Below are 13,162 nucleotides of genomic sequence, written 5' to 3'. Positions count from 1 at the left end.
TAATTTTTTTTTCAGCATTTTTTCTAATGTTTCTATGTTGCGACCATTTGACCACGCGCCAATAAGTCGAAAAGAGACTTTTTCGCTGACTTCTACCGATGTGCAGCATTTTTTTCTCTTCTTGCTAAATTTTTGATAACTAATCGTGTGAAGAATCATACATAGCTTACTTTACTGCAGAAAATGACTTCTGGGCTAATTTAATTCTGAACAGATTGTAAACTAATTAATAGCCGCCGTCAGCCTTTCAAACGGCTATTATTTAGGTGCTGTCCTTTTTCTACAATTCAAAGAATTTGAATTGTATTGGGGCGCTGTCTTTTTTGTAAAATCTGTTAACACATTTTCATGATTTTTGCAGTCAAATCGGAGTAGTGATTTTGGTGACGCCGGAACAGGAAGTGGAGCGAAAAATCGAGTAGTTTTGCGGCGTGGTGAAATTTTTTAACTCTAATTTTAAAGTAGAGTGAGAAACCGTGTTCGAACAAAAATTTGCTTTCTCGCTAGTGATTTTTTGTTCACATGCGGCAATTTCACTTTGATTTTTACTGTTTTCTTCGATGTTTTGGATTGGATTTTCTCAATGGTTTTCCTAATCCGTTCATAGTTCATCCTGGGCCTAGTTTTTTTGTTTAAACCAGATTTCATTTTTTCGCTAGTGGTTTTTTTGTTCACATGCTGCCTTTTAACTTTGATTTTGTTTTCTAATGTTTTGATCTGATTTTTTTTATAAATGGTTTTCTCAGTTCACTCATAGTCCCTATTAGGTCTAGTCTTTTGCTTAGTCAATGAAAATTCTTTGAATTGTACGTCAGGACTTGTCCTGTTATGTTTTTTAATTCGCCTTTCTTTTTGATCACGGTTTTTTTTGTTTTACATAAGTCACGACTTCTGACTTACCTCACTCACCGTTTCAACTGTTTTTAAATCCATTCACTCAATGAATTACGCAAGATTATGAATGCAGTCAAGGTCAAAAGAGCAAAATCAGATGAGACGGGATAAACCGATAAAGCCCGGTCATTAAGTCATTGAGAATTAGGTTATTAAAGTTCCTTAGAGTGTTTGCTAGCTGAAATCGAAATTACGCATATTAGCTTTCAGATTAAAAGCTGAATTAAGTATAGTTTTAGAATCCAACTGAAACTGTACGCCGAATTAGAACACTTTTTGACACAGAAAAAAAATAGAACAAAATTTGTCAATTTATCTCTTTCTTTTTTTCTGTTCCAATCCCAATGTGCATCAAGCGCGTCAACGGCGGCTATTTTCCGGCAATCTATCGGCTATGTTTAAATATGAATAGAAGTTACACGTACTAAAGTATTATAAAGCTGTAATACTCGAATACACTGGTGCTTAAGATTTGAATTGATGTTGGAAACTTGAAATGAAACTGAGGATATAATTCAAAAATTAATACTTCGATTATCACGTTCTTTTCTATCACGTATCAGTCGTCTTTTTATCAAAAGGTCACAACGATCTCTATTTCGCCGCTTTTTTGGTCAATTCGCTGGCTATAGGTCGTAATTTAAGCAGCTGAACTGAATAGGTGGCTGCTAACTACTAAAAAGCCAAATGATCAGAACGCGATGTCACCGTTTCACGTCTTTTCGTTTTGTTTTTAATCTGCACATAAGCTCAAATGACGTTATTTGAAGCCTCTTAGTAAACATTTCGCCCCGCTACTGCCCCACGGCTGAGACAGGATGCAATAAAATCCCGTCCCTGTCAGTAGTTTGAGGTAGCTTGATGTCATTATCAGATTGTTAAAGATCAAGCTTTTTTCTCAATAGGGGTTCTTTGCAGCTTTTGAAAGGCTTAAAACAAAAGTGATTTGTCGAAGTACATATTTTCGACGTTTTGTTCAACCTGTATTGCTGGAGTAGGTACGATTATCTATTGCTCTCTAACGAAATAAATTTTTGTAAGTAAAGGTGTCTTTTACGGCTCTATAGTTAATTATTTGCAGTTACTTGTGCTACGTTTTTTTAGCTGAAGCAAAATTGCTGGAAATTTGACTTCGTTCTTTTCAAACGGTGACTTCTTTGTTCGAAAGTTGACTTCTGTTTTTTTCCAACATTGGATTTTAACAGTAGCTTTCTAGTGTAAAGTCTTCTCCCTAGCCAAACTGCAGTGACCCTCTTACCTACTTTACCCACCTAAGTAACCTTCCCCAACCTACAAATGGCCGCCTTTTGTTATCAGGTGGAGTCCGAAATTTCTCTTTTCAACATCAAATGATGGAACCTTCATTGTGTGGGCATCAGGTGGAGGACTCTATTTCAAACATAAGTTCATCAATCCCGTCTATTCTCTTGTCCTTAATGAATCCAAGAACCAAATCATCATCGGATTCAAGGCAAAGATCCTCGCTTTCCAATTGGACGAAAGTTAGTTTGTTGTGGCTTTAACTGATTGTCTCATTGGGCTGTTTGAGCTCGTGATAAGATTGAAATCTTTCGGGTTTTGTGATAATAATTATATGTAACTGTGACTGAGGTGTCAAAGACCTCACAGGTTCAAGATCTCTCCCCCTCTCTATCGGCCAAATATGTGCTAAACTGTACATACATACTCTTTGTTATATTCACAGTGTATTATAAAATCTTGATGTACGTAAATTTATGCTGCAATGCTTTCTCATAGAGATAGTTTTGCTCCAAATTGTGGTATAGAAAACTATCTGAAGCTCTCTAATTTCAGTTGTATTATTGAAGATTTCAAGTATGTCATCTAAATTTAGCGATCATGGCTCATCCTGAGACTGACAATTCATGTTTTAGAAAAGGTATCTGGCAGTGTGCTGAAATTCGACTCCAAGTTCGAACTGAATGACCCTGATAGATATCACCATGACATTGTGAAGAAAATGCTAATTCATGAGAATAGGCTGTTCACTGCAGGATATGATCAGAAGTTAATCATATTCGAGGTATCAGCCGTGTCTTATGGCAACAGAAAAGTTCTGCATCGAATGCGAATGTTAGTTTTTTTCCTCGTGTTAATTTTGAATTGAGATATTGATCCTTTTTTGTCTACTTTGACCCATCCCTGACGGTACTATGAAAGATATGTACTGTGTTTAACCTAACAGTAATTTCGCATCGTTGAGAATTTGAAAATGTGCGTAGAAGTTCGTAATGTGGATCAAAGTGTTGTGCATAGTCAAATTTAAATGCTGATAGATCGAGAACTGGAGCCCGATGAAATGAAAGCTCTGTTATAACCGATATATTTTTATAACGCATAACAATGTTGTGTATGTTTCAGAATCCGCAGAGCGCACGACACGGCTATAGTGAGCATGGTCATCAACAGCCAATCGTCTAATAATCAATGGTTGGAACATTTTAGATTCATTGCATGATACCACTGTTCAAAACCCGTTCACATGATGCACAGTTTTTGTAGAAATTTATCTCAGATTTTCTGTGCAATAACGGTTCGAGGTGATTAGTAAAATATCATCGTACGCTTTACCCCTTTGGTCGATGTGATATAAAACTCATCTGTCTAGTCAATTAAAAGCTGCAGGTAGGAGTTTGCAATACAATACAAAACAGGTTTCATGTATTTCAAAATGAAACCTCGCTACTTTTTTCGTTGAATTCAACGGTGGTTTTATATTTGGTCGTAATTTTTGGCTATTTTTTAATAGCCGCCCTCATCTTCTCAGCCGGCTATTATAGCGCTCCTATTTTTTTTACGACTCGGAGAGGAGTATTGGAGAAGTCCTTTTTTTAATCAATTTTTGGAGTGAATTTTGAAGCGTGAAATGAAACGCGTGAAAAAATTTGGAGCGATTTTGGTGCTGAACAAAATTGAAGAGCGGAGCGAAAAGAGTGGTTTTTGTTCACACCGCTGTTCTTGAGAGAGCGAGAAATTGATGTGTGAAAAAATTTTTTCTAAGCGAGCGAAATTTTTTTTGTTCACGTGCGGCTTTTGAAAGCAGTTTTTTGCAACTTTTGATGGTTATGAGGTTCGATTATGATATTGTATTAGTTTAAGGTTTGTTTTGATAGGAATTGAAGGTTTCAAATAGTTAATTTGATTTTTAATGCTAATTTGGAGGTTTTTGATGATTTTTAGACGAAATTTAATGATTTTTTACCTGTTTTTTTTGTTTTACTGCTTTAAGTGGGATTTGAATAGAAGCTTGTTACTTAAGGAATTGTCAGATACCAATTGATTAAAGTTTTGTTGGTTTAAATCATTTTTTTCTAAGGAAAAATAACGGAAAAATTGAGAAATTTTAAACCATTTTTCTCATTTTTTGCAGTTTTTCTTTTTTTAAAATCTTACACAAGTGTCTTGCCCACCCTTTTATAACTTGCCCATTGTTTTGCGAGTTTTTCATTGCTCTAATTGCAAAGGAACCTTATTCGGCTTTATGTTTCCTTGTACTATTAAAAAAACTCATTTAGTATTTATAGTTTTTTTGTTGAATGTTTTTGAATGCCGTTTCTATTCCTTAATTTTTTATGGCATTTGTGGAGGTTTAGGGGTCATAATAGTTGTTCTAGTTGTTTAGTAATAAATATGGGCAATTTTGGATTTGAATCATTTTTTTGTTGAGAAATATGACAAAAAATGGCGAAAATTGGAACTATTTTTCTTAATTTTTTTCTTTGCAGTTTTTCGGGTTTTTTTTCTGTTTTTTGAGACAAGTTTCTTAGACTATTATGACTTGTCTATTGTTTTGGGAGCATCTGGATGCCCTATTGGCTGAAAAGAATTTTTCTTTGGATTTATATGCTTTTGTAAAATTAGGAAATTTACTAACTTTTTCCTGTTTTTTAGTGCAAGTTGTTTCTAAGTGCTTTTTTTCATAATTTGGCCTCAAGTATTTTTAAAACATTCACTTAAGTGGTTTTAGTAAGTAATAGTTGTTTTGATGATGTATTTTTGGTAGAGATAGTTATTTCGGGATCTCTAGGTATGACAAAATTTGATCAGATTTTATCATATTTTAACAGATTTGGTTTTTTTGTTTTTACTTTTGTTATATGGTTTGGTTTCGAGCCGGCTGTTATAGCGCTCCTATTTATTATTTTTTTAAACTTCGTCGAACTTTTTTCGCTTTACCATTTTGCCGCTTTTTCAGCGTTTTGCGTGAAATCTTTAGGCTAGTTTCTCTCCTCTCATTCTGCTAAAAGTGAATTTGAACATCAGTTGCTCAGCAAAGCAATTCAAAATGAACAGGGTCAGAATAAAAAATTGAAGTCAGAAATAGAAACGGGATAAACCCATAAAGCACAATTTTAGGTGCCCGCTATTTGAACGTCGTTCCTATAAGTCTTGGTTACCATCTCTTATGCTTATTGGTATTGATAGTTACCCTTGTAGCCTCTGTCTAAGAAACAGAAGTATGTTCAACTACGAAATGCGATCAAAATAAATCGGACTTAAAAAATGTTTTTGTACAAAAATCTTTTTTTCGATATCTTCTATTCTTTCAATCCCAATCATGCTTATTGGAATCAACGGCGGCTATTTTCCGGCAATCTGCCGGGTATGTTTGTATTTTTCAGATCTTATCTTTCCGGAGATTTTGATTACATTTTACGATCCCATTTTTTTTCTTGCAATCTCAATCACTGCTTGCATCTCTAATGTAGATCATATTCTCATTGGTTGCTTCTTCTGCTTTCTTCAAGTTATTTTCATGGTTTTATTTTTCGTGACATATAAAAGGAAGCGTTATAGGTTGGCAACCGGTGCATTTGACAAAAGTTTGAAGATATGGACACTAGATGGGGATCCGACATTCAGAATTGACGATTTCCAAGGCGGGGGTCTTTCCAGTTTCTGCTATATTACTAGGACTAAGACCCTCTGGGTTGCATGTGGCTTCAATACACCTCTCATCTACGACCCCAAATCCGGCGACAATGTAAGAAATACGTTGATATGAAGGATATACATTCGAAAAGAGGAATCTTATGAGCGTTTGCACATAATGTTTGAACCGTTCAAATGAGAAATAATGTACCAAATTTGATGAGCAGCAGGTTGATCAATAACTGTGAAACCATTAAACGGTCTCCTTGATTGGAGAATGATTATAGTAGCCCAAGATTTACGGTCTTGATTAAATGCTCTCAAACGAAGTTTGTAGCAATTATATTAGTCCTGTCGGTCTTTCTTTTAAGCGATTTTTCGCTTGACCGATTTTTCATCTGACGCTTTTGACTTTTCGTCCTCAAAAACGGGATAAACAGGTAGCGCCCAGCGGGCATTAAGTGCTCCTAGAGCCTTTCAGCTCTGTTTCAGCTCAAACTGTTTTGGAGACTTATACTTATGTTGTGAGGGGCGGTTCTTAGAGGTTAACGACAACCCCACTGTTCACCCCCCCCCCCCCTATTGCCCCCCACCCCCTCACCGCGCTGTTGTCCCCCACCCCACTGTTGCCCACCCCCTTCCCATCAGACCCCGGTGTAGACCCCCCTGCCTCCCGTGGCTACTGACGAACAACCGATCGCTAAAAACACGCAATTTTATACTAATTTTCAAATTTTTTCAATTTTTTTTTTAAATTTTTGTCATTTTTTGTGTTTTTTTCAGCCTTATTCAGCCCTAGGTGTGGAGAAACCTCCTCTACGGTTTTATAATAGGATACTGCATAGTTTCTAGTGGTAGTGGAATGTTTTCAACATTTTAACATCACGAATTTTAGCCTTTTTTTTAACAAAACTTAAATTTTTCTAATTTTTTAAAACATTTATTGTCTGTTTATTATCGCTATTGTCAGTTTATATGTCATTAATGTCATTTTTTCAGGTTTTTCAGCCTAACTGAAAATCTCCGTTAGGTTTTGATAATGAGTTATTGAAAATGTTTGCTGACAGTGGATTAGTTACAGCTTTTATCACAAATTTTAGCAAGTTTCTGCAACTTCTTTTTTTTAATTTTGTCATTTCAACAGCAACAAAACTTCTCTAGAGTTTGAGCATAGGGGACTGTGTGGCTTCTAGATGTAACGGAAGGTTTTTCAAGATTTTAAGATCAGAAATTTCTAAAATTATTTGCAATTTTTTCAATTTTCAATCGTTTTTGACTTTTTTATCGTTTTTTTTCCGGCACCAGAGTCCTAGGGACCTCCTCTTAGGCTGCATGATAAGCTGTTGCATAGTTTTTAGATTCAGGGAATTGTTATCAATATTTTAATGACTCCAGCTTTAGATTTTTTTGATAAAATTTAATTTTTAATTTTCGGACAATTATCTTGTTCCAAGTTTATGGATCTTTTTGAGCCAGTGAATTTATTTAAAGCTAGAAATAGTTATAATGGATAGCCTCTTGAGACAATGAAATAGTTTTGAAGAATTTAATGTCTTGACTTTCAGCAAGATTTTGTTAAAATTTGTGATTGTTTTCAAAATTTCATTGTTTTTGTCCTTTTCTGAGTTTAACTATCATTACTGGCCAACGAAGTTTTTCAAGTCTTGCAGATGGGTTACCTGACATAACTCAGGAGAGAAAAAATAGTTTTGAACATCTTCACTGCGAAATCTGGAAGCTTTTCTTTTAAGTTTTCCAATGTTTTGCAAATTTTTTAAATATTAGTTTTCTATTTGATTTGTTTACTAATAAAGCTAGAAAACTAAAGGTTGCAGAGTCGAATCAAGCTAGCGCTAGCTTCAATAAACCGTGGCTGGCTACTGACGAAGCCAACCGCTCGCGGGTCGTTTTGAGACCAATTATCCCAACGTTAGCCGGTTATGTTGCTGCCAATTTTTAGGGCTGCAAATTGAGCCGTGATAAATTTTGTAAAAATTTTGTATTGAGGCGTGAATTTTTTATTCACGCGCAGCTTTTTCAAGCAGTTTTCTGTTTTGAACTGTTTTTTTTTCGTTTTAGAGGTTTGAATAGGCTATAGTATTTATTAATTGCTCTTGAACGAAGTTCATAGCAATTTTTGTAAACGTGTGTCTTTATTATGCAAAATTTTTGCTTGAAAATTTTGACTTTTCGAGTGACTTTTACGCCCTTAAATTTTTGCGTTTCGCGTGTTCTAAAATTCTCTCTCAATCACAATTTCAAGCAGCTGAACTCACTTGGCTGCAATTTAATACTAAAAGTCAAATGAAAAGTGCGCCGAAATTTTTGCCTCCGTTTTTGATTGTTGACTTCTGTTTTCGATCATTGGACTTTAACAATAGCTTAGTTTGTAATGTATAGCAATTGGTAACAGTCTGTAATTCAAGGTGAAGAGGTCAATTTGAGAATTTGATCCCATTTATCTACCTATCCCGCCCCCCCCCCCCCCCCAAAAAAAAACTACCCCCACCCGCCACGTACCTTACCCCCCCTCCCCCAAACGTACCTACCCACACCCCTGAAATGAAAAAAATTTAACGCTTTTTATGTTATATTGATCTACTATTTTTGTTATTTCTAGTGTTTTTTTTCGATATTCTGATTTTGTCCAAGTTAGGGTTGAGATTATTTTGCATGACGATTCGAGTCGTTTCCGGTATTCTACCGGCTATGTTTTTTAATGCAAAATTTTCGCTTGACAATTTTGACTTTTCGAGTGACTCTTACGCCCTTGACTTTTTGCATTTCGCGTGATCTAAAATTCTCTCAATCTCAATTTCAAGCAGCTGAACTCAATTGGCTGCAATTTAATACTAAAAGTCAAATGAAAAGTGCGCCGAAACTTTTTTTAATAGCCGCCCTCATCTTCTCAGCCGGCTATTATAGCGCTCCTATTTTTTTTATTTCGTCGAACTTTTTTTCGCTCTAACCATTTTGCCGCTTTTTCGACATTTTGCGTGTAATCTTTTTGACTTCACTAGGCTAGTTTCACTCTTCTGTCATTCCGCTCAAAGTCCTTTTAAACAGCAGCTGCTCAGCAAAGATATTCAAAATGAAGAGAGTCAGTATACAAAAATTAAAGTCAGAAATAGAAAGGGGATAAACCCATAAAGCCCATTTTTAATGCCCGGTACTTGAACTTTGTTCTCATAAGTTTTAGTTACTATCTATAATGCTTATTGGTATTGATACTAGACCCTGTAGCCTCTCACTGAGAGACAGGAGTGTGTTCAATTACGAAATGACATCAAAATAAATTGCACCTAAAAATGTTTTTATACAAATCAATTTTTGTTGATGTTTTCTTTTCTTTCAATTCCAATAGAGTTATGGGAATCAACAGCGGCTATTTTCCGGCAATCTGCCGGGTATGTTTTATTTGTGTCACTCTAAATGAAGGTTATTTGAGAGCTGCTAATAGAGGCAGCAATAACTGATACAGATCCCTAATCAAAATATAACATCTCATCCTTAAATGAAATTAGTAGTTTTCTGGGTCTGTCTTAATGTTTTTTGAGACTGCAGATCTACGGAGCTATTGCGGCTATTTCTTCGCTATCGGCCAGCTATGTTTGCTAAAGTTGCTGACTGGGAAGGCCTAAACTCAATGTGAAAAGATCATTGCTTCAAGTTTTTGAGCCCAATTGGTGCATTTTTCTGTACAAATTGTGTCCAAATTTTAAGTTTCTTTGTCAGCGTGGTCCTTGATCGAGGTCGGTTGTTGTTAGTCTAGTGCCTGTGCAATAAAACGTCAACTGTACTTGAATTTAATCATTTGCATCTATTGCTGATGCCGACTTCAGCTGAGAAATTTTCTCAGACCTCGGTGACCAGAAAATGTTCAAATGCATTTACCTAACAAAACTTAGCAGCTTATTAAGAAAGTAATGTTTGCTAATTTTTTCGTTTTTGTTTGAAAACAATTGCCTATATTTAAGTACCATATGTCCATCAATGTTTTCGGTAGCCTAAGATTTAATGTTTTCGTTGCATTTGGAAAACAAGGCGTTTTTGGACAAAAGTGTCAAGATAGTTTAGACAAATTTTAATCATTTTTTGATTTTTCAATTTGGTTTTCATTCCCGTGTTTATATTACACGGTGTCCATTTTTTTTAATTTGCAGCTGAATTCTTGTGCTGAGTTACAGAGCACTAAATTGCTTCTGATTAAACAAACTAATTTAGGAGAACTTGTATTATTTTAAAGTGTTTTCAACTTTTGCGTTTTTGTTGTTTGCCTCTGCTGGTGTTTTTTGTTTTTCAAGATTTGTATTAGATGTCACGTTCTTTTTTCTGGCGTTCTTGCTCTTTTGATTGGGGTTATGGTTTTTCAATACCTTGACATCAAAAGTATCTAGATGATTAAAAATTCAGATATAAATAAAGTATTCCTGTCAGCATTTCGATCGTTAATCAAATAACGGCTGCCACAACGTTTGCATTAATATCAAAGTCAACGAGTTATAGCTTATTTATTGACAGAAAGTTCGTAAGCCAAGTAAATAGAAAGGGTTTTCCTCATAAACATGCTGGATTTTTAGGCAACGTTTTTCAAAATATGATATCAGTTCTTAAAATATCTAATGCAGATCCTTGGCGTATAATATAAATTTTCTAATATAAGCATTTATGAAGCATGAAAAGGTTGGAATTAAAAGGATAACTCCAAGTTCAATCAATTCTCCGAGAAATGTAAATCGGAGAAAGGTATTGTTTTTAATTGCTCTCAAACGAAGTTTGTGGCAATTATATTAGTCCTGTCGGTCTTTTTTATGCGATTTTTCGCTTGACCGATTTTTCGTCTGACGCTTTTGACTTTTCGTCCTCAAAAACGGGATAAACAGGTAGCGCCCAGCGGGCATTAAGTGCTCTTAGAGCCTTTCAGCTTTCAGCTCTGTTTCAGCTCAAACTGTTTTGGAGACTTATAATTATGGTGTGAAGAGCGGTTCTTAGAGGTTGAAGACCCCCCCCCCCCCCACTATTGCAAATTTTTTCAAGGTTTATGAAAATTTTTGTCGGTTTTTAGGTTTATCCAGCATCAAGAGCCAAGGAGCCTCCTCTAGGGTTCGATGATAGGTTACTGTATAGTTTCTAGACGTTATGGAATTTTTTTTCAAGAATTTAACATCACGAATTTTATAAATTTTTTGAAAAAGATAGCATTTTTTTATTTTTTTTTAACATTTATTGTCATTAAATATTTTTCAGCCTCAGGGTTCAGAAAGCCTGTTTGAGGTTTTGATAATATGTGGCTGCATAGTTTTTAGTGGTAATGGAATGGTTTTCAACTTTTTAATATCACATTTTTATCGATTTGATTTATAAAACTTGCAATTTTTTCAATTTTTTTTGACAATTCTTGTGATTTTATAGGTTGATCTAGCTTCAAGAGCCAAGGAACCTCCTCTAGAGTTTGATAACAAGTTATTGTATAGTTTCTAGGTGCAATGGAGTGTTTTTAAACATTTTAACATTTAACGAGTTTTAGCATTTTTTTGAAAAATTTTCGGCACTTTTTTTTGAAATTGTCATTTTTTGAGGTTTTTCCAGCCTCAAGAGCCAAGAAGCCTCCTTCAAGGTTTGCAACTAAGCTGCTGCTTAGTTTCTAGAGTTAATGGATTGGTTATCATTAATTTAATGACTCGAGTTTTAGAAATTTTTTGATAAATTTTAATTTGAAAATTTTTTGAAAATTTATCATGTTCCAAGTGTATGGATCCTTATGAGCCAGTGAAACTGTTTAAGGCTGGAAATAGGCATACTAGATGGTATCTTGAGACAATGGAATGGTGTTCTGAAGATATTATTATCACGAGTTTTTGCAAGGTTTTTGTTAAAATTTGCAATTGTTCTAAAAAATTTTTGAATATTTTTGTCTTTTTCTGAGTTTAACGATCACTACTGGCCAACGAAGCTTTTCAAGCCTTGCAGATGGATTACATGAAAAAAATCCAGAAACAAAAAATGTTTTTGAACATGTTCTTTACTGCGAAATGCGAAAACTTTTCTTTGGAATTTTGCACTTTAAGTTTTTTTTTCTATATGACTTAGTTACTAACAAGTTTCGAAAACTTGAAGTTGTAGAGTCGAATCTCATCATGGAAAAATTTCTAGCTCTCTTGCGCTCTCTCTGTGTTAGCTGGAGTTTGTTTCCTTCTCGCTCACGTTTAATCTCTCTCTCTCTCTCTCTCTCTCTCTCTCCTTAATTCTTTTGTTGATGCGGCTGTTATATGGCGTGATGTCATCGTCTATTACCCTAATCTCAGGCCCCTTCAATCAAGCTAAATCTATCCCCACTAATCATTGACTAGGTACTGACGAAGCCAACCGCTCGCCGGTCGTTTGAGAGCAATTCGCCCGACGTTAGTCGGTTATGTTTTTTTACTGTTGTAGCATTTTTTTCAAGAGCTTTTTGTAAAATGATGTCTCCGTAAAAGATATCTGTTAAATGATGTCTCCGTAGAATAATTCGAGCTGACACCAAGTTCCTAACCACCATTTATTCTGGGTTGAAACAAAATTCCCTTCCTCCTGTCGATAAAGAATAAAGTAACAACTTTTTCGTTACTAAGTTAAAATATCCTATATATTAAACGCGTGAGCTCTAAAATGGGACAAAATTTTTGCATGTTTAAGGAGCCTCTCGAAGCGCATGTTTAAGTGTCGCATTGAGCAGCATAGTTATGCGAACATATTGGAAGAGGTCAATGACCTAAAACGCTCAAAGTAGATGAGTGAGAACCGAACCTGGGACAAAAGACTGTTAGTCAGGTGCAGTTACCACAAGGCTAAAAGGGCTTGAAAGTATCCTCGCTCAGTGGGAGCTTTTACTGTCCTGGATATTATGTGTTTTTAATTGCTCCCAAATTGAATTTGAAAATCTTTTTGTAAAAGTATGATTTTCTGCAAAGTTTTTGCTGTACAGATTCTGCGCTATTCTAGAACACTCTTAGCTTTCAACTAAGTTTTTCACGCTTTACTTTATGATTTTTTCGTGAGCTCAAATGTTTTCAATCTGAAATATATTTATTGATACGATAAAAGCGATCGTGAGAAACGGTGGTATGTAGTCGTTATAGCGCAGTTGGTAAGATGAATGACTGCTAATCTGAGGGTCGAGGGTTCAAAACCGTGTCGGGTACCCTTCTTTTTGTAGACATGAAAATTTCTAATCATAACAATTCCGCCTGTTGTTCGAGAGTAATTCTTGCGACGCTGAGTTGTTTTATGTTCCTTTGTGTGCGTGTGTGTGTGTGTGTGTGTGTGTGTGTGTGTGTGTGTGTGTGTGTGTGTGTGTGTGTGTGTGTGTGTTAGAAAGAAAAATGCTAATCCTATA

General features: G+C 35.3%; 2 protein-coding genes across 3 annotated transcripts in view; one reads left to right on the top strand and one right to left on the bottom strand.

Annotated features, from left to right (window-relative positions):
• The window catches only part of LOC142358464 (uncharacterized), a 96,830-nt gene that overhangs the window by 4,191 nt on the left and 79,477 nt on the right, over positions 1-13,162 (top strand). For both annotated transcript variants that reach the window (XM_075409861.1, XM_075409866.1), the window contains exons 3-6: positions 2,212-2,396; positions 2,790-2,988; positions 3,277-3,345; positions 5,713-5,899. In XM_075409861.1, the coding sequence (XP_075265976.1) occupies positions 2,212-2,396; positions 2,790-2,988; positions 3,277-3,345; positions 5,713-5,899 (640 nt within the window). The remainder of the gene's footprint in view (positions 1-2,211; positions 2,397-2,789; positions 2,989-3,276; positions 3,346-5,712; positions 5,900-13,162) is intronic.
• The window catches only part of LOC142358508 (large ribosomal subunit protein uL23m-like), a 486,669-nt gene that overhangs the window by 432,944 nt on the left and 40,563 nt on the right, over positions 1-13,162 (bottom strand). The gene's annotated exons all lie outside the window — the stretch shown is intronic.

Source organism: Convolutriloba macropyga, chromosome 2, assembly GCF_964194025.1.
Source record: "Convolutriloba macropyga chromosome 2, txConMacr16.3, whole genome shotgun sequence".
Lineage (NCBI taxonomy): Eukaryota > Metazoa > Xenacoelomorpha > Acoela > Convolutidae > Convolutriloba > Convolutriloba macropyga.
This window is presented reverse-complemented; position numbering and strand designations above follow the sequence as displayed.